General features: G+C 49.5%; 5 protein-coding genes across 5 annotated transcripts; 2 read left to right on the forward strand and 3 right to left on the reverse strand.

The window, feature by feature from the left end:
* Positions 1–1,767: 1,767 nt before the first annotated feature.
* On the reverse strand, positions 1,768–3,235 carry BKA67DRAFT_590382 (uncharacterized protein; the record flags this gene model as incomplete). Its single annotated transcript, XM_046104584.1, has 2 exons — positions 1,768–2,360; positions 2,419–3,235. The coding sequence occupies 2 exons, from the start codon at positions 3,233–3,235 to the stop codon at positions 1,768–1,770; spliced, it is 1,410 nt and encodes a 469-aa protein (XP_045960444.1).
* Positions 3,236–4,966: 1,731 nt separating this feature from the next.
* On the reverse strand, positions 4,967–6,215 carry BKA67DRAFT_654564 (plasma membrane iron permease; the record flags this gene model as incomplete). Its single annotated transcript, XM_046106578.1, has 4 exons — positions 4,967–5,257; positions 5,316–5,514; positions 5,566–6,011; positions 6,063–6,215. The coding sequence occupies 4 exons, from the start codon at positions 6,213–6,215 to the stop codon at positions 4,967–4,969; spliced, it is 1,089 nt and encodes a 362-aa protein (XP_045960445.1).
* Positions 6,216–7,578: 1,363 nt separating this feature from the next.
* Positions 7,579–10,541, forward strand: BKA67DRAFT_551251 (Cupredoxin). Its single transcript, XM_046101729.1, has 6 exons — positions 7,579–8,250; positions 8,302–8,796; positions 8,851–9,071; positions 9,124–9,479; positions 9,545–9,770; positions 9,835–10,541. Exons 1-6 carry the CDS (start codon positions 7,867–7,869, stop codon positions 10,076–10,078), a joined length of 1,926 nt encoding a protein of 641 aa, XP_045960446.1. The 5' UTR covers positions 7,579–7,866; the 3' UTR covers positions 10,079–10,541.
* Positions 10,542–12,511: 1,970 nt separating this feature from the next.
* BKA67DRAFT_590385 (uncharacterized protein) lies at positions 12,512–13,982 on the forward strand (the record flags this gene model as incomplete). Its single annotated transcript, XM_046104585.1, has 2 exons — positions 12,512–12,829; positions 12,888–13,982. The coding sequence occupies 2 exons, from the start codon at positions 12,512–12,514 to the stop codon at positions 13,980–13,982; spliced, it is 1,413 nt and encodes a 470-aa protein (XP_045960447.1).
* Positions 13,983–16,865: 2,883 nt separating this feature from the next.
* Positions 16,866–19,972, reverse strand: BKA67DRAFT_148443 (uncharacterized protein). The gene is made up of 2 exons (XM_046095102.1): positions 18,586–19,972; positions 16,866–18,526 (listed from the first exon to the last, which is right to left on the reverse strand). Exons 1-2 carry the CDS (start codon positions 19,567–19,569, stop codon positions 17,072–17,074), a joined length of 2,439 nt encoding a protein of 812 aa, XP_045960448.1. The 5' UTR covers positions 19,570–19,972; the 3' UTR covers positions 16,866–17,071.
* Between the last annotated feature and the right edge of the window lie 221 nt (positions 19,973–20,193).

Here is a 20,193-nt window from a genome sequence, read left to right on the forward strand (position 1 = left end):
CGATTTGCTATTTGAGAAAGACGTGCTAAACCCTCATCTTGAACGAAAAATAAATTCGGGACGTGCTCCGGCGCGATCCGGTGTTTTGTTGTATGAAGGCAATACTTTAACAAGTTACAACCGACGGCTTCGCAATGGACCACGGCACTTGAACTCTGATCGGATCTTTCTACCGCTTTAGCTTTTTGCGCCGTTCATTGCTAAGAAGTAGCTTACAAGGGAACTAGCCATCTACCGGCTACAATTGGGCGCTCCAGGCGTTGAAAGCTTTGTCGCAAAAGAGTGCAAGCAAGTTGAGCAACGCTTCTCATTTCGCGAGATCCAATCACTGATCTCTATGGCCTATTCCTGAAGCCTGTACCAAACACGCAATGGGGAACTCCTCGTCCGTTGCGTGGACCTGAGCGTAAGTAGCTTGAACCGCCGAAATTCCCATGATCCGGAAATCGTTTATCTACCGTTGGTGGTAACGGACTTAAGCACATACCAATTACGCCGGACCATAAGTTCCTGGGAACTTGTCCATCTATTCGGATACTGCGGAGAGTACTGAAGATATCTTGCAGATTGTTGAAATCAATAAGATAGACAAGTGGAAACTCGGACACTTTGGCAAGCTATTTTCACTTTGATGGAGCTGCGCCGAATCTTCCAAGAGAATTGTCAGCATTCAGAGTGTGCCATCCCTCTGGATTGGATTAGACTTTGGTAGGATTGCCCTAGTGTAAGTGACGGTAAACTTGTGCGATACGAAATGTCGTTTTCGGGATCCCAAAGTGCTTGACTGGGTCGTAGTATGATTTGGAGTGTACATTGCACTGCATGAACACTTAGCAACTGCATGCAGCCAAACTGGATTGATTTTATAAAAATAAAAATAAAAATAAAAATAAAAATTAATTCCCCCGCCGCCCCTTCGGACTTCTCATTAACCTGAGTGTTTCATCCAAAAGGTGGACCGTAGGACAACTTGTTGCCGAGGTCCGGTTGGCAAATAGTGGGCACACCCCGTTGACGACTTGCTCGGGCACCACGTGGGAAGGGGACGGACTTTCTCCAGTTTTGCGACGCTATTTGCCTTGCGCCGTCGTTCTGTTAGCATCGGAGTAGATGGCCAGAACAAGCCAGATCTTCGACTCGTATAGCCGGAGCTGTATGTCAGTGTCTCAGTTGTAGATGAAACGAAAATTATGCATTTTACAACAGATTCTTATTTCCAGGCTCCTTCGATAGCCAAATAGTCAAAGCGCGCGGCTTAGTCGGTAGAAGGTCTACAAGTTCTGTTAAAATTACATCATGGCTTAGAGCAAGTGTAAAACTCAGGCCACTCTAGCTAGTCATACTACCAGTTACACGAGCCACATGGAGGAATGGTATTTAAGAGAGATCATACGGAATACTAGGGCCAGTCCAGCACGACATAACAACAATAAAGAGGGTCTATATAACGTCCCAGGGTGGTTTGGACAACTGCAACACCGGTACCGACATGTGTATCATAAGCCCCTCAGAAATGCTCCGAGTATCCCTTGACATATTCGGATTGTGGGTGTCAGCCAACCCGAATAAATTTCCTCCTGCTACGAATCTAGACACCCTGAAAGTGCCAATTTCCCATTTATTATCTGTAAAGCCCTCTTTAAGGAAGCGTTGCCATGTTCGACTTGTTGTTTATTATTTATAGACGCATGGTGAGGGTTTACCAACTGAAGAAGCAAAGATTTGGTTTCCGGTGATTGTCAAAGCAATTTTTAAATTGGTCCCAGACTAGTCTTCTGTACTCCAGTTCCAGCTTGACGCGGTGAATATATCCCTTGCAAATTTCTCAGCTCCCATTGTGTGCTCAAACCGCAACCTTTGATCATTTGACAAAGCTCTAGTGAATTTGAAGGACTTGCTAGAAGTATCAACATCTGCTTCCTCCTCTTCTCGGGGTAGCCAAGCTATTTTCTTCCTGTCGTTCTTCCATGGCAGCCGACTAAGAGGCAGTGAACTCGCAGAGAGCAAAGCCTGAATAAAATCCAGGATTGGTAGCATCCGAGTTCGCAAACCGCAATTCATATGATATTTGTCAATTTGATAACCTGGACACTGCCTCAAAGTTGCTATCAGGCTGTCAACTTGGAGCAGAGAAGTGTCTGCAATCGAATTCAACGAATTGGGAGAAAAGTCCACCAAAAAGAATAAGTTCTTGCTAGTCAAAAACTTGATGATCTCCCCGAGCTGGTAAGAGTCACAGGCGGCGCTCGAGTCGTAGCCAAGCTTACACTGTCGCGTCCGAGAGATATAAAGGTCGACGAAGTGACGTGGAATTGAGGCAATAGTATTCAATATACAATCTCGCCGAAACTGAAGCTCTTCTACAAACCGTCATTAATCTACGCTGATCTTGCGAGGGGAGGTAAGATGTCAACTTACCCTCGATCCCGTCCTGCAGATGCCACCAAGTGGCTTCCTCTTTTCCCTCATCTTGCTCGGGAAATGCACTCCAGTTCTTCGAACCATTCATGATCAGTTCTTTCGTAGAAGCTTGGAATCGCGTAGGCTGATTCAAGAGCCACGACACCAAGACTTTTTCGCGCAAGGTGTTCTCGATGTTGCGACTCATCTTGGGATCCTCGCCCGCTACTCCTTTTCGTTGAGTAATTGGCCATTTGAATTTGAAGCCTGATGCCATGATCTTGGAAACTGGCGCAGCACAATCGAAGCGATCTGCAAGCACTGCTAACGTGGTAATGAAATCCAGAGTCGGCGCTTCGGTTGCGGCCTCTTTGCCATGTAAAACCCTCAACATGTCACCAAACGCTTCCTCGCGGTGAGCCAGTCGGGTCGCCTCGTCGTCGTCCACAATCCTAACCCAGGGGAGGTCTCCAGCATGAGCCGATGCTGGATTAACATTCCTGAAAGAAAGCGCAGCGAACGCTGCCTCAATGGCCTTAGCTTCTTTGAAACGTAGGTCTCCGAGAAGTCTATTAAAGTATTTTGAGTGTTCCTTCAACACATTTATACTAACACGGAACCCAACCCGTGTCCTCAGCTTCAACGCCTTGGGGGCAGCTTGTCCTGCAAATTGGGGTGTGATCTTCCTGGCAGTTTTTAATGTGGTCTTGGAGTTTTCGAACACACAATCAAGGACTATATCTCCTGTCTCTGCAATTCCAATCACCCTTGGTAGGTCGGCTAGATGCGAAGCCTCCGAAGACTCCCCGTCTGGACATCCTCCGTAATCGTCCATCTGGCCGATCTTCGGTGTGAGGCAACCCCTTCAAAATGCGCGGACGTGATGCAATCATGAGCTCTGAGCCCAGTAGCTTGGCTTGTTCAGTATGAGTATCTCAACTTCAATGCGTCGACCTTGCATTCAACCGTACTCATTGGAGTAAATATTGTCGGTAGAAAGAGATATTCTAGGCAGCTAATGACGTGAAGGTGAAGGCGAACCCAACGTGGAGAAGTCGCTCGCGCCAATTAAAGCCCGGCTTCTGAGCTCCACATCTGCTGACTTAGAATTTTCGAAATCAAAATGCTTTTGAGCCTCTGAGATGACAATTTGAATATTTCAATTTCACATACAGTAGAGTTTTTAGAAGTAGGCTTATTAAATCGGTGCATGGCTACTACAGCGTAGCCCGCGCGTCTTCGTTTTCAGGCGTAAGAAAAGCATAGTAGTCGACACAAAACGACACAACAAACGGGAACAGTCCAGTAACAGAACCACAGTGAGTGTACATTATGAAGTGGGTAGCTGAGCTAACGATCTTGAGTGAGGCATAACTGAATTTTGTTGAGTTAAAAGGAGAGGAGCTTTTGGCTTGAGTATTCCAACTCTGTTTGAACAACAACTACATGCTGCTTCGTTTCGGATCCGCGCAAATAATGTTGGCGCTGGTAATGTCACATGATATATCGTTTTGTAGAAAAGTAATCTAAAGACGTGGGATTCTTCACCTAGAATTGCATCGACCGAAATACGGAGACAGTAGGTAAAATAACTTTGATCGTCCTCGAGTATTTGAGTTCGGAAATAGTCAAGAGCACGCCACGTTGCCTGACTCTCGCCTCATCAAGTGCGGACATGAGTTGGTACCCCATATCCGTGTAGAAAGACCACCAAGCAACCACATAACTATCCAGCATATCGCGTATCGTTTGAAGAAGGCGAATGCAGTGCCTCTAGGCGTGTAGGGCGGCTGCGACATGCCTCCTCGGTCATGATCGACGGATTGTCTATTTCTCACAGCTAATCAACCGCATGGCTACCGACAGAAGTTCGTGGGCCGGATTCTGCCGCAACGAGTGACGTCTATCTACCTTCCAGAGAGGAACCCGGAGACGTATCGACTACTTGACTCCTTGTTAGTGGAAGCAATCTACCTTCAACATGAACGCATGGGAAGCTATCCCAACGGTTAGCGCCTCAACATCGCCGCGAGAGACGAAGGTTGGAACAAGTTCTGCCGCTACCCCTTGATCACTCTAGGACAACGTGCTCGCTTCCAGGAGCTTCATCAAGTATCAAGTAGAGCGGTATGTGGCAATTCGCTGTCTGCGATCGAAGAACCACGTATTTTATGGAGGAGCTGTGGCGGTTTCTGGTGGAGCAAGATTGAGACGACACACAGTGACCGTGCATTTATGACCTACATGTCCAGAAGGATGTGGCAAAATTTGGGCTATAGAAAGGGAAAATGTCTTCTCGATTTCAATTTTTACGCGATACAACCCCCTACTAGCCGCCTCAGTTGGGAACTTGTGGCATCCGTGTCTCCTGCCTTAGAGCAAGTAGAATACACCCCTACTGGACTATAGCAGCACTACTTTCACGGGAATTAACAGTGTCATGACAACGATAACTTGGTCAAAAGTCAGGCAATTTCTGTTCTAGTATTATGTTTTGGATTCGACAACCTCTGCCACTGGCTCTTCAATATGGCAACACAGGAAATGGCTCAAATATGTCTGCCTCTCAAGCCGCTGCCGTTGCCTCCGTCGTCCGAGTCTTACCTTGGGTGCTTCCATCCGAGGTGCCTCCATGGTTGTCTTCTGAGGTTTCCGCGTTGTCCGAACTCTTTCTCGCTCTCATGAGTGGCCAATGGCCGTTGACCTCTTGATAACGCATTACGAAAAATCCCATCATGACGAAAATCCAATACACATTATACGAGATCACGGAGCCATACGTGGCTGAGTTTGTCCAGCCTAAGATGGCATTGAATATTCCCCAACCACTACCATCGTTGGCTTCCGGGTTGCAACACTTCAAGGAAAATTGGTTAGCAAGTCGACATTTCGCTTGTGATAGACAGGTGACCTACATTCACATGCCAGACACTCTTGTCAATATCATACGATCCTGGCCCATCGCCAAGTTCTGAAGCATCACCACCAACGGTCTTGTTCCATTGCTGAGTTTCGAGATACCATACAGCACGAGAGAAAAGGCCGGCAGCAACAAGATACAATAGACATGTAGAGGCTACCAAGAAGTATTGAAGCTTTGTTGAAGCACCTCCCCTTTTTAAAATGCATTAGATATTGACAGTTAGTCGGGTATGCTTCACTTACTTGTATAGAATATAGCCGACGATAATACCGACAGCAAGACCGACCACGACAGCCAGGGGTATGGCTGTGGCAGAAGCAGAAAATGTGACGCCAGCGACAAATACGATCGCTTCAATGCCCTCTCGCAGGACCGTGACGAATGGAAGAATGAACATTGCATACTTTTCAGCAAAGCGTTTGAGCCACCCACTCCTCGAGCCGCTGGTCCTCACGGGTGACTCGATGGCCTTCGCCAGCTTAACGCGCCACTTTTCTTGCATCTTGCCTACGCGGAGCAGGGCAGCTCCTAGTACAGTAATGATAACTGCGGCGACCAGTGCAAATGCGCCCTCAAAATTGTATTCGCTGGACTCCCAGCTGTTCGTTCCCAAAGTGTAGAAAGCGCCAATCAAGCCACCTGCGACGATGAAGCAAATAAGGAAGCCAGATCCGATGCCCATCCAAACCTAGAAAATGGTCAGCTCGTAAAAGAAATTCTGGGTATTATCAATACGCACTTGTTTTACAAGTTTCTTGTATACTCTTGCATCGCGATCTGGTCCACCTAGAGTTTGCTTCAGGAAGGCCAACAAGATCGAGACAATGATCACTGTCTCTAAACTTTCTCGAAAAACGATCAAGAAGACGGGAACTGAGAAGACGTCCGGCATCTTGACATAGATGACCCACGTCAACTATTTTCAACAACAAAGGTTATCAATGAAGAAAATGTTGATGATTGGGGAAGAGTTCAAGGCGCTGTTAATGCACTCCTTGATGGATCAGGTAGAAATCTATTTCACAGCCACGAGTAGAAAATTCGGAGGCGGTGACATTGACTAAAGATAACCAGTTGAGATCAACCTAGCTGCGCAGGTATATCAAACCATGCCAGGAGGGCCGATTGCGGATTGAGACAACCTTTTGAAGACCCTGTCCTCAAGATTGAACAGTCGTATGAGCGATGGTAACACCACATGCGGGCTACTCGCAAGAGTTTGCTTGACACACCGACTGCCGCAACATGTCTTAGTTTATCTAGTGGTTGGGCTTGAACAAACCGGTCAGCCCACCTGCTCCCTAGGTGGATTCCTCAGAGAGGTCTGGATTTTGAAATGGCGCTTTCTAGGGCATTGATCCCGATTCGCAGACCAAGCTTTTGACAAGCTTTTAAGCTGTTCCATGCTAATGCGCTACGCTCAGCTCCCATGTCGTCTTTGTGGAGATGATCGACATTAATACATGCAAGCCGACCAATCTTATCAGATTGAACTGATAAGTCGGCAGTCAGAATGACCTTGTGTTCATGCAGATTTTCACCACCAGAAGTCTTTAATCCCTCAAATAATTTGCAGGATCGAGGGCTACCACAGATGAAACGCAAATTGACTGCCAAGTTGGGAACATTAGTATGGGCTCCTGGCGAGAGCCGGCCAATCAAGCCTAAATATCGTATGACCCAGCCCTAATGCATGTTGTTAGCTTCAGCTGTTGTAGTCTCGTCCTTCTTGGAATGGCATGGCCATGGAACTGTGCTTGGATACAGTCCTGTACCGCAGTGTCAAATTTAGCCGAGCAAGGTAGCATCACGCTACACCTGCGTTCTCTGCTTCTCGAGAAGTTGGAACACGAAATCCAAATCGTCACAATCAACTACCGATTTGCCAAGTATACGACGTTTGTATGCCGTAGTCCACACGGCACAATGCCACCTGTGATCAAGGTCTAGAGACCTCGCAAATATCTGCAAATGTATTTCCCCTCATAAAAAAAATTGAAACGCAGACTTTTCATACCAGTCATTAGTGGGCGGGTTTTATCTCAGCTCGGGTCCAGAGGCCTTATCAGATGTAGAATGCGCACTAAGGACGTGGATTATGAGCATACTATAATGGCCGGAAGACGCCACATTTCTGGTTCGGACCAATCCGCTGCTATGGACAATACATAGTACCCCTAATTGTGGGCTGATCAGATAAGTGAGGCATTGTCGTACCGACCGGTTGGGAAGCTGGGCGCGCCCACTGTCTCAACCCCCGCTTTATCAGATGTGATTGATAGCAACGTACCAAGTACGGTGAGCCATGTCAACCTAGAATTCTCGCGGCTGTCGAGGCGGCCGCCGCTGCGTATGGCTCCCCTAAGCTCGATAATGTTCCGTGTAGTCAACCTCGCCGATTTCGGGAATCTCAGTATGCATGTCTCCATAGCTCGTGAGGGAAATTCCAGGAGAGTTTTCCGTGCATAGTATCTAGGTTTCACCGCGTTGAGCGATTCTTCCACCCGACATAACAGTCACAGCTCTACCATAACTTTCACTGCATGTTCGACGGGAAATGTGAACAATCCCCGAGAATGGCATTGTCAAGACTCTTCCTCGTCACTTTTGCTTGGACGAATTGCCTTGTGGGCATATCGTCCGCAGCTACCGTCACATACGACTTCAATGTCACTTGGGTGACAGCAAATCCAGATGGCGCCTACGACCGACCTACGATTGGTATCAACGGCCAATGGCCTATTCCGCCCATAACGGCAAGCGTGGGTGATAATGTTATGATTCACGTCACGAACCTGCTTGGGAACGAGACGACCTCGCTCCATTTCCACGGTCTGTACATGAATGGCACTACGCATATGGATGGTCCAGAACAAGTGTCACAATGCGCAATTCAGCCGGGGTCGAGTTTTACTTACAACTTCACCGTGAGCAAAGTTCCGGTGCTGATGCTGAAACAATATTAACCCGTGTTCCAGATCGACCAGCCAGGCACTTATTGGTACCATTCGCACACCCGCGGGCAATATCCAGATGGTTTGCGAGGTCCCCTGATCATTCATGATCCCGACTCCCCATTCCTAGGCCAGTATGACGAGGAGGTGGTCCTGACCGTTTCAGACTGGTACCATGACCTCATGACCGATATGCTTCCCGGCTTCATTAGCAAGAGTAATCCCACAGGAGCAGAGCCGGTGCCCAACAATGCCCTCTTCAACGAGACCCAGAACCTCACCGTACCTATCCAACCGGGTAAGACGTATCTTTTCCGCATGGTCAATATAGGGGCCTTTGCTGGTCAGTATATCTGGTTCGAAGGGCACAATATGACGATTGTAGAGGTCGATGGCATCTACACACAACCTGCGGAAGCCGACATGATATACCTGTCCGCTGCACAGCGATGTAGTTTCCTGCTGACAACCAAAAATGATACCTCGGCGAACTATGCCTTTGTGGGAAGCATGGATACCGTGAGTGGACCTGTTTGTATTCTGTGCAGACGTTCAAAACTGACTTGCAACAAGACCCTCTTCGACACCCTACCAGATGACCTGAACTACAACGTCACGGGATGGCTGGTATACGACAACACAAAGACGTTACCCGATCCCGCGCTGGTGGACGAGCTTGACCCATTTGATGACATGACCCTTGTCCCGTACGACAACCAAACATTGCTCGGAGAGCCTGACCAGATCGTTCAGCTCGATGTTATCATGGACAACTTAGGGAATGGCGCCAACTAGTAAGAAGACAGTCCCAAGTCGGCCGCGAGCAATCCAACTAACACGAAACAGTGCATTCTTCAACAACATCACTTATACAGCACCAAAGGTGCCAACGCTGTACACGGCTCTGACGACAGGTGATGAAGCGACAAACCCAGCCGTTTATGGTGGATACACAAACTCGTTCGTTCTGGAGCAAGGCCAAATCGTTCAGATAATTGTCAACAACTTGGACTCCGGGCGCCATCCATTCCACCTTCACGGTCATGCGTTCCAAGCACTTTACCGATCAGTTGACGAAGCAGGGACTTTTGAGGACTCGAACGTTACCGAGGCCGACTACCCAGCAATCCCAATGCGCCGAGACACGCTGGTGCTCTACCCCGATGGCAACATCGTTATTCGCTTTCAAGCCAACAACCCAGGTAAGCCAGGACAACTTCCGCGCCCTCATGCCACATGTATATGGCAGACTAACATGAGACCATAGGTATCTGGCTCTTTCACTGCCACATCGAATGGCATGTCTCATCCGGACTGATCGCAACTTTCGTTGAAGCACCTCTGGAACTGCAAAAAACGCTCGTCATACCTGAGGAACATTATGACACCTGCAAGACTGGCGGCATACCAACAGCTGGCAATGCCGCCGCCAACACAGTCAACGTTCTCGACTTGTCTGGGCAGAACAGCGCTCCTGACCCGCTGCCAGAAGGGTAAGTCATTTTCTGTTTACAAGTAAAACTACGCGCGAAACGAGATGCTGATGGCCTGAAACAGGTTCACCACCCGCGGAAAGGTGGCGCTGGCTTTCAGCTGCCTGTCGGGTATCTTAGGCGTCCTCGTGGTGGCATGGTACGGTCTAGCACCAGATTCTGGTGCGCATCCCGAAGTTGAGCAACGAGTTGCGGAAGCGCATATGGTCGATGCACCAGTCGTAAGCCCGACAGGGGCGGCTAAGAACAATGTTGGAGCAGAAATAGTGACGACAGCCTCAGGAGGCACGGGTAGATCGCGAGTATAGCCTCGTTCATGGCGAAGAGTTTAGACAACGATTATTGATTTTTGGTACAAGCCGGCTGTAGAAACCCGTGTGGCCTTCAGTGTCCTGTACAGTTTCGGAGTTAGCCATTCCGTTCCTTGAAAGACAAACGTTGCTATCATTATGGCGCCTTCATACTGAGATGTCTACATGATGGAGGGTTGGAGAATAGTGGACGCAAGGCCCGACTGAGCATGGCCGCTGGTTTGTCCTCGCTGGCAGATTAGCGAGAATGCGCGATTTTGGAACTCTGGCATGAACGGATGAGCCCAACACTACTTTGAACTGAAAGGATCCTGAAATTTGCATGCTGGGACTGGCATTAGCCCCATGGCCGCCCTTGTATCTGTTAAGCGCCCTCGCGACTGGGCGTTGCTATTCTTGGACAGCGGTCTTCGATGCAGTCAACGCTCAGGACCTTGACGAGTTGAGAAATGACATGGTGATTGCTGGATCAACATGAATCATATGCGAAACTTTTTTTTTTTTTTTTTGTAGAAGTCTGCTACCTGCACCTATACGGAGCAAGCTCATGATGGTTACATGTGTTCGACAAGCCGTCCACCGGCAGCAGCCCTGTTGAGAAGACAAATGGTCAAAAATTGTCCTGATCCTGGCCGCAGAAGACGATATCTTTCCTACCACCCCAAGCGAGTATGGTGCAGTGTTCGTGAGGTAGTGAATATTGATTAAGTGCCAGGACTATGGGGGATCCTGTCCTGACACCACTAAACGTGTATTTAGGTATGAAAATTCTGATTATTGTGACAGGCGATGTGCTGTTGGGAGCTCTGGTATCCAGTACAGCAGACAGAGCTAAAAATGGGCAACTCGAATGAGTATGTAACTTAGCTGATGGTTGCGAATGAAAGACGTTTACGCTCCAGCTCTTTGGATTTATTGAAGTTTTGGTAAAACATAAGGATGCACGGATCCGTCCAATACGCAGTCACTTAACCTTGGAGAGTACAGGGGGGTGCTAGGAAGCGTCTTCCGTCCCAGGTATCTGTTGGCGTTAGAAGTGGAGAGGCGGGTTAAAATGCGGATGCTGTCACACATGTGGACCAACATACTTACCTAGGGACTGTATACATACCTACCACAATGTCTGGTGTGGGCAATCCAGGCACTTTGATTTCAGACTCGGGGCCTAGTGGAAGAAGGGAAGAGGCAATACGAAGGTTGAGTTGTGTCTGGCTTCGAGGATACTTCTCTGGGTTAACATACAATAGCAGCGTCCAGAAAACTAACCGTGAGTGGTGTCTCACAATATTGATTGAAACCAAAGTTTAATCGGGGGGCTCTGAGCAGTCTGGCAGGGATTTGAAAGTGATGGAGGGAGATCAGCTGTAGGGGCCCGTATCTGGAAAGCACCTGGAAATACATACATACATAGACGGGGTAAGTTAATTCCATGTCAACATTTCATGACAACAATGAGTGTGCTATCATTACCATGGATCACACGCTCCAACGTTCCGAGGTGCTCGACAGAAGATTGAGATTCATGGAAGAAAGGAGAGCCGTACGCACACTGCAATTAGATTAGACTTCTATTAATAACGGACGGGTGGGCATGTCGAAAGTCAGAAAGAGAGAAAGTCTGGTGCTTCCAATCTCATTGAATGCAGGCAACGAATGTGTGTGGGACACTCCCCAGGCTGCACCTGCACCCGCACATGCAACTGCACCCACTGAAAGTGTGGACATTTATTTTCATCCCTGTCGAGCGTGAAGAATAAGTGGACACGGACGCGCTACTGCAGGTCTTTCTACGGGGAGCTCTCCACTTTATTTTCTGGCGGAAACTGCCAACCGGAAGTTTAGTGAATTTCAATCTGAATTTCAGTTCAGCGACGAAAAGGAAGACGAAAAGGAAATTCCATCGCCGGCGACGGGGACAGAGACACGAAAATCATTCAACGCAGAACCAAGACAAGACCACAGGGCACACACGATAAGACGTGACCGTGGCACTGCGCGACGTCGCATCAAATCAAGCAAACTGTTCATTGCAACGCGTTTGTGACAACGTCGCCACAGCCGTTCGTCCTGGATAGACATCCAGTAAGTGCTAGTATTCTTATCGCCTTGGTCTTTGTTCTCGGCGGAAAGGCGATCAGGCATTTGCATTCGTGTTTGCATCTGCATGTGCCTGCGCACTTGTGGCAATCGCTCGCAAACCACCACCGTCTGACCAGATCCTTACCAGTTGGGATCCGAATATACAGCACCGAGGTTCAGTCCCTGCGGTTGCCTGTCATTATCCCACCATTCTAGGTAGTCGCCACAGCATTTTCCCTGCTGGCGACGACTTCATCGCAGGCGCCTACTCCCCTCGACCACCAACACACGCTTCATATGCACAAAAACCACACAAATCCAACCACCATGGATCCGAGAATCGATCCCAGCATGGTGGCCTCGGTCACGGATTTCGTCCCCCGCTACCGAACATACACTGCCAATAGAGATACCACCGAAAACTTCATCAAGGACCTCATGATATACGCCGAGCACGTCGAGGTCACCGCTCGACAAGAAACTCTGGCGTTGAGTTCCCAACTGCAGGCCGCCCAGTACGACTACGATGACTCTGTCAGTGCGACAAGAGAGCTACGCACCCGAATTAAGGAACTCGAGAGCCAGCTGAGCTTCCTCAAGACAGATAGCAACGTTCTGAAACACCGCAATCCCTACGCCTTGGTCCTCATAGATGGCAACGGCCTGATTGTAAGACGCCTCGAGCACCAAACAGATGCCCGCCTGCTAACTCGTCTGCCCACCTCAGTTCAAAGACCATCTGGTCAGACAGGGCCTTGAAGGCGGCAAGAAGGCCGCATATGCCCTGCGCCAGGCCGTCTATGCCCAAGTCGAAGCCCCCGATGACACCGAAATCCTGGCCAAAATCTACGCCGATCTCGACAGCCTCTGCCATGTCCTGGACAACCAAACCCTCGTCAGAGACTTTATGCTTGGGTTCACTCAGGCCAAGTCCACGTTCGAGTTCATTGACATTGGAGGCAACGACAAGCTGTGCGCCGAGGCCAAGATTACAGAGAGTGCGCGATTCAATCTAAAGAACTACAACTGCAAGCAAGTCTTCTTGGGTGTTTCCGACAAAAAGTACGCCTCTTTTCTAGACGACGTTGCCGATGACGCCCAGCGAGGCCGCGTATCGGTCATCGAGGCGTATCCAGTCACAGAAATCACTACTACCGGCGTCGTGCTGCGAAATTTCGACGCCATTTTCAGGTTCGAAAAGCCCAAGCCCATGGTGGAGAAAAAGCCATTTGAAAAGGTGATCTCGAATACGAATACAAGTACAACCTCGACTTCAGCTTCGGCTTCTTCAATAGCAAGCACACCGGTATCGGTCGCCGCTACCCCTTTTACGTATGCTACTATCACGCAAAAGGTCAGCCCGCCACCGCAGCTGGTCCTGCCTTTGGCACCGAAACCGACTACTACCAAATCCACAAGCGCCCGAGTCACAGCAAAACCCGCCACTCCTGCTTGGAATCCTGGCCCCCGAGGGGTAGACCCGCCTATCCCTCTCAACCAGAACGTCCTCGATGTCGTCAAGAAGCGAACTGGTCACGACAAATTATGCAACAACCACTACCTGCGAGGTCCCTGTGCCAAGGGCGACGCATGCTGTTTTGAACACGTCTACCAGCCCAATCCGGATGAGATAAAAGCTATCCAGTTTCTGGCGCGCCTGAACCCTTGCACTAATGGTCAGGATTGCGACGTTGATAACTGCATATATGGCCATCACTGCCCTAGCGTCAAGGACGGGGTTTGCACACATCCCTTTTGCAAATTTCATGTACATGAGCACCCACCGGGAACCAAGATTAAGGCCAAGAAGGCACATGACTGATCGCCACTGCTCAACAGATAGTAACAACAGCACTAGGTAGAGACACGATGAATTACGATCGCTACTCCTAGAGGAATCCGTGGCTTCCGCGTGACATTTGCTTTCTGGTTCGATAAACAGCTGCAGCTGTAGATATGTGATTCGAATGTGCCGATACCATTTCCTGGAGTCAGTCCCGCACGGCAGGCACTGTATGTCTCTCTCCCCACATCACAGCCATGCCGTTGGCAGGCCTATGCTCGCCCTCGTATAGTACGATCTATCGACTATTAAGTCAGTGCTGTAGCATCGGCACCTGTCGTGTGCCTGATTGAGTAGATTGCTTATACTCTGATCACGTTACCGCATTTTGTGATCAATTATGAGACGAGTTGGAAGACGACTATCGGCATAAATTGCAATCAGACACGGTTACATTTACAACCACTCTTCACAAGAGTTTGGTAGCTTGACATCCGGCGAAGCAATAATATCCACGGATAGTCAACCCGAACATGTGTTTTGGGTACAGTAATGGAGCCAGTTGGTAGTAGTTCGCAGACGAAAAGGAAAAAGAAGGCTAGTTGAGAGCGGATGCTGCTTCACGGCCTAAAGCTGCCTCTGCTGACACAAGATGGGTAGTATGCAGCTGCAGAAATGACGCGAGCACTGGTTTAAAATCATCTTTAAATAAACCGAGAACGAATACCAGCCCCGGCTCTTCGCCCCGCGTGATGCACGGGTAAAATGCCCCGTTGGCGAGGTCGATAGCCAGATATCGAGCTTTCTGGAACCAGTTGGTTACGACGATAACTTCGGAAGGCCTTTGCGTCCAAGTAGAACATGCCACTTTCGAAAATGTCCAGAACGCGGATATCGGTGTCAATCCGTGGTTCCCCGGAGTATGCTACGGGTTTGACGTCTTCGAGGGGGTCCTCGAATCTCCTATACCTTGACGACGCGGCCGCATAAGTCTCCCTGCCAAACGAGTGGCCGGCTTTGGACAGCGTGTTCATCGAGCTGCTTTCTGCAAGGTCTCGCGTGGTATCCGTTGCTTAAACTGACAGACTCGCGGCATCTGTGACAGAGGGTGTTCGGCGCTCTTGCACAGTTGCGCGAGGATGAAGCTGGGAATGTGTGAACCATGCGTCCCCCTGTTCGTACCTAAATCCAACAAACGGGGGTATTCGTTGTGCTCGAAATAGACATCTTCTTCTTCACCTAGCTCGGTGTCCCCCGATAGCAGCCTTTGGGCTTCTAACAACAATGCCCCGGGAGCTTCATGACCGCGGACTTCATGAAGATGTAGATGCGCGTAGATAGTGTCGCCAAAGGGCAAAAATGGGTTTCTGCAGAGGGGAAGGGGCTGTTTTGGAACAAGAACATGCTCTGTGTAGGAAGTTAGTCATATAACTTATATAAAGCTTAGATGGTCGCCATGCCTTTGGTAGTGGTGACTTAGGTGCTTTGCAAACTTGAATCTATGTTGGCCGGTGGCCTTGTGCTGGTAATCAGGAAAGAGACGGTGAAAGCGTGACTTCCAGAGTATATAAATAATTACATCTAAGGATTGTCGCCAGCTGATCAAAATAAGTTTTCTCTTATTCGAAGCTGTATCTTTACAGGCAGGCGACTAAATTAGTAAAAGGTAGCCGAACCAACGACACCGGCTTCCATGGCGCTGTACGAGTTGGATATTTAGTCGTCGTTCTTGCAAGATAACGAGTTGCTAAAACTGCCCATCGATAACATAATGTCGATTGAGCCATAATGTTTCATCAAGCGCCATGGCATCATCGTTTGCAATGTTAAACTTGCTTTTCTCGACCCACCCTCCCGCAGGCGATATTAGTCTTCATGTTTCAAATGCCTGAACTGTGCTGCGGGAGTCTGAATGCTCTCTACAAATAGACTTGGCAACAACCACATACAAGTAGTGGAAAGGAAAACTCTGAAAACGCCAGGACCGATTGTTGGTGAACTCTTGCGGTTTCAAAATAGAACAAACTGAAATTTGACTTCACTATAAGTAGATATGTCGGAAGAGAACAGAGAAGCAATTGTATATACTGGGTCAGAAAATTTGTCATAATGTGACGGAGGACTCCTGTGTTGCATGGCTCACATATAGAGGCTGCACAAGGGGTACGTCTATGAACTGGATTATTGCAGCTGTTGCTTTCGAGAACAGGAAGTCAACTACACGCATCCCTATAAAGACGGAACCACCTTTCTCACATTAGCAAGTCGGCCTCTAGGACTGGAATAAGTCCCGGTGCATTCTGTTCATTGCAAACTGTTCATGACACAAACGAGTACGACGTCTCAGAGAAGATCTGCAGCACAAACCTCTCCCCCGCATATTTTACAAAATAGTATATAAAGATCCCTTGGTAACGCTTTGAAATCTTGCCGTATTGGTGCGCAAACCTTGTTTGAGAATTCCGGCTAATTTCACGGGAGCTTGAAATGTGCGATTGATTGCCTATGAACCCCGTTTACAAAAAGGGGTTCCTCGCGTCGCCGCTGACGCGGTGAGACGAACGGCATGTACATTCGGAAAGCATGCCAGTACTGGCAAGAACTTCTCCAAGGATGATGGAGCCAGGAAATAGCCTATGGTATCAACGGTCCTCCTGGTGAATAGCCATTGGAGCCTGTAAGGTTGGTGGCCAGTTCGTAGATGTTGACGGACCATTCTGCCTGGTTAAGAATCATCAATAAGCACGAGTCGCAGTTGAACACATCGTATTCCTAGTTGACCCGGCGCCGTGCCCCCATCTCACGCCCAAAATCCTCAAAGACCCGTGGATGACATACGACTGTGGGATTTTCCGTGTGCCAAGAAGTTGTTCATTCGATGGAAAACGTGCCCACATTCCGTGCAAACATGCACTCCGGATTCTTCCCCTTCCGGTTCAGTTGCAGCCGCTGAGGGAGGGGCTGAGAGCAATCTACTGTCGACAAGTTCACCTCTAGCACCATGCGTAGCAACATATGGTAAGTATCGATTTACACGCCATGAAATGTCGCTTCGACTGGAATGCAGGACTGCTTTGGATGGACACCTCGTGATCTCTTGATTGTATTATTGTTATCTTGGATGTTGCTTAATGTGGGGGGAACTGATTCAGCAAGTTCCATATTGTGTCATTACCAAACTCGCCTCCAAAGTTGTATCCTACTTCACCTTGATCGTTTGTAACAGCACCCATACCACTGCCCAATAGATTAGCATCTACTGCACAAGGCCACTGACTGGGTATACCGGCGCCAGCAATGAATCCATCTTCTCTGATGCCAGTGAGGTCGTTGTAGGCTACGTCGCCCATTGGATACATAGGTGGTAGAGAACCGAAGTCAAAGTTTGTTGGAAATGACCAGTCTGGCGAGGCAAATATGTCTGCGCCAGGCGTAAGCCCGGTACCAGTGCTAGTCGTGACCGTATTGACACTCGCGCCAGACTCTGAAGGCTGTATTGCTGAACATACAGATGTAGAAGCTACCGATGGGTGATGGTGGGAATTATTGGGTGAAGTATCAGACAACGTTGTCTGCCTGTCTGAATCGGTACCATCACCACCGTTGAGCTCTTCAGTTCTTGGGCAATCTTGAGGGCAAGTGAACGAGCGAGGACAGGCCCTATTTAGAAAGCCATGACCTATAGCCTTCTTAAGGCGGATGTAAATGGCATTCAGTACGCCCAGCGCCGCAGCTGCTAGCCGATTGCGAGTTGCCATGGCCTCAAATCTTTCCACTCCCCACAGGAAATGCTGCAGCGCATTACTGAGGAGTTCGGGATGCTCCTTGGGAAAGAGGATGTAGATACTAGCCATCATGACAATAGCATCAAATGTTCCAAAGAACAAGCTGAACGTCTTGTACTGTTGGGGGCTCAACGCTTTGAAGTGGATACTCTGCGCTTCTAGCATGTCTAAGCTTGCCTTGAGGGCTTTGTGTCGGCTATCTGCTCGTGTGAAGATGTACGGCCTGTGCAAGGCCATGAAATTGAAAGAGATCAGCTGAGGCAACGTTGGTCGAGCGAACCGTAGCCAGGCGCATTCCGGGAGATGGTCGAAGCGGGTGTCTGGATTCTCGAGGCGGAACTCGGGAGGCGTTTGCTCCTGCAACTCCAGAAGCTCCTGGTGAAGTTTCTCCACTTTAGAGAAGTCCTTGGGAAACGGCCCCTCCTTCTCCAGGTCTAGAATTTCACGCAGAGGCCGCATAATCTCAAACGACCATAGCGCTCTACTCAGCGGCGTCGGAGGATCGTTCTCACCGCGCGGAAATATGGGCGTTTTCCTCCTATTGACAGGAATTGGCGCGTCGACGGGGAGGCTTCTCTTCAGGGTCCGCTGGTCCACGCTTGTTGGCCGTCCTAGGACTGCACCCGTGTGTAAATCCCACAGGACCAGAGTCATCCAGATTTTGCGTCGACTTTCTGCTTTCCACATTGCCTCGAGAGCCTGCTCCGTATTGTCGTCTGGACCTGGTTGTGGATCAAACTGATCGCGATGCAGGCCTATTTCTTGCGCATCTCTGATAGCAGTGCCTACTTGATGCCACTATGACCTTATTCTCAGCGTACAACGCCACATACACATATATGAATGTAGACACTTACCGCTTCGGTGACCTGGCCGGTGTACTTGAGAAAGGCGGCGCGTACCCAGCCAGCCAGGACAGTAGGCACCGTCATTTGGCGCTTTCCAAGCAAGCTCAATATTGCGACACCTGTTTCGCTGTACTCTAGAGCCAGATCCTCAAACGTCATGTTGCCGGCATATTTCAAACCCACGAACTTCTCGTCGTCTTCATTGAAAATACCGAGCAATGACGTTGCCAGCATTTGGAACAACAAAGCCGGGAATGATCTCAGTGTCGGCTCAATGCCCTGCGGTCCAGCGTTAGACAGCAGGTGGAAAGGTAACTTGTACCAATTCTCGAGGTTCTCGAGGAACTCGGCCTCGTCGATGGTGTAGTACATCCAGTTGAACTCCCGGAAGTATATATCGACGAGCTTCTCCACGAATGTGCGGGCGGGCAGATGCCGGACCAGACTCTTGTAGCGTTCTCTTGATCCAAAGTGATCGCCATCCTGTGTTTCTCCGACGCCGCCTACACTGCTCAGCGGCTCGCCGGAGCCTGCGCCCTCGATCTTCTTCAGGAAGCCCAAGGTGCTCGCACCGTTGCCGTTGCTGTTCGAGTAGCCAAAATCCGCAGGCTTGATCGTAATGTGCCCTCCACTACCGCTTACGCCGCCTTCGTTGTGATTACTGCCGCCGTCCATTGGCGGCGAGTCATCGTTGTCGGTCTGATTTGAGCCTTTGCGACCCTGGTGGTCCCTGGATACGGGGGCGCCCGTCTCGTAGCGGCACGTCGCTTGCTTCCCCCTCGAGACGCAGTTGGTACAGGGCAGTTTGCGATCACATTTTTGCTTGCGCTTGTGGCAGTCGAGGCATGAGATGACAACGCGACGGCGCTTGCGTGGTGGGGGCTTGCCGGATTGCGAATGCGCACTGCTGTCGTTTGGCGGAGTGGTGTCCTCCGTCTTGGCCAAGATGTCGACACTGTTGTCGTCCGTCGCTCGGGGTTCCGCCATCTGCATAAGCTCGTAACTCGAGTTGCGGTATCCTCTTTGGGTTCTTATTCTTGCTGCAAAGCGCCAATTGATCGGACGACTCGAAAACGGCCAGAACCGGCGGTAGCTGACGCTGTGCTCTGACTAAGCAGCAAGAAGGTTGGAGGCAAAGGTGAGAAGAGAGCTTGGAAGCTCGAGGGCTTCTCGAATCGAAGGGTGCGGCCTAGTAACTTGATCACCTCCTGTACGGGAGGGGAGGGGGGCTTTCAGACCTTGACCTCAGGCCTTGCTTGCAGTACGGATCCGTAGATAAGTACGAATACAGTTGGTCTGGGATGGGTTCCGGTCTGGGGTCTACATACTGTCTCGCCCCCCCACCTCGACATTGTGGAACTTCTACCTATCTTAAGCTCTAACTTTTGTCGCTAACAAGGCCCTTGTCACCGCTAATGCCGGGAGTATCTCCGTGGGTTGGCGTTACCCGTTTGCAGGGTAAATACTTTACACCACAGCTCATAATACTAGTACTTGCACAAGCAATTCTGGCCGAGCCGAGTGTGTCGCATGGAACTTGTGTAAGAAGGGCAGGTCCAAATTTGCCATTTCAATTCATCACATTACTCATTGCGTTGCTGAAAGCTGTTCCTCATT

The sequence above is a fragment of the Truncatella angustata genome, assembly GCF_020726525.1.
Source record: "Truncatella angustata strain MPI-SDFR-AT-0073 chromosome Unknown BKA67scaffold_2, whole genome shotgun sequence".
In the NCBI taxonomy this organism is placed as follows: Eukaryota; Fungi; Ascomycota; class Sordariomycetes; order Amphisphaeriales; family Sporocadaceae; genus Truncatella; species Truncatella angustata.

What these genes read in the sequence shown, in the direction of transcription:
- BKA67DRAFT_148443 (XM_046095102.1), bottom strand. Translation starts at nt 19,569, where the DNA reads ATGCAGATGGCGGAACCCCGAGCGACGGACGACAACAGTGTCGACATC. An exon ending in CCGGCCAGGTCACCGAAGCG is followed by an intron (nt 18,527 to 18,585) that starts GTAAGTGTCTAC and finishes ATAAGGTCATAG; the next exon opens with TGGCATCAAGTAGGCACTGC.
- BKA67DRAFT_551251 (XM_046101729.1), top strand. Translation starts at nt 7,867, where the DNA reads ATGTTCGACGGGAAATGTGAACAATCCCCGAGAATGGCATTGTCAAGA. An exon ending in TTAGGGAATGGCGCCAACTA is followed by an intron (nt 9,072 to 9,123) that starts GTAAGAAGACAG and finishes AACACGAAACAG; the next exon opens with TGCATTCTTCAACAACATCA. An exon ending in CTTTCAAGCCAACAACCCAG is followed by an intron (nt 9,480 to 9,544) that starts GTAAGCCAGGAC and finishes ATGAGACCATAG; the next exon opens with GTATCTGGCTCTTTCACTGC.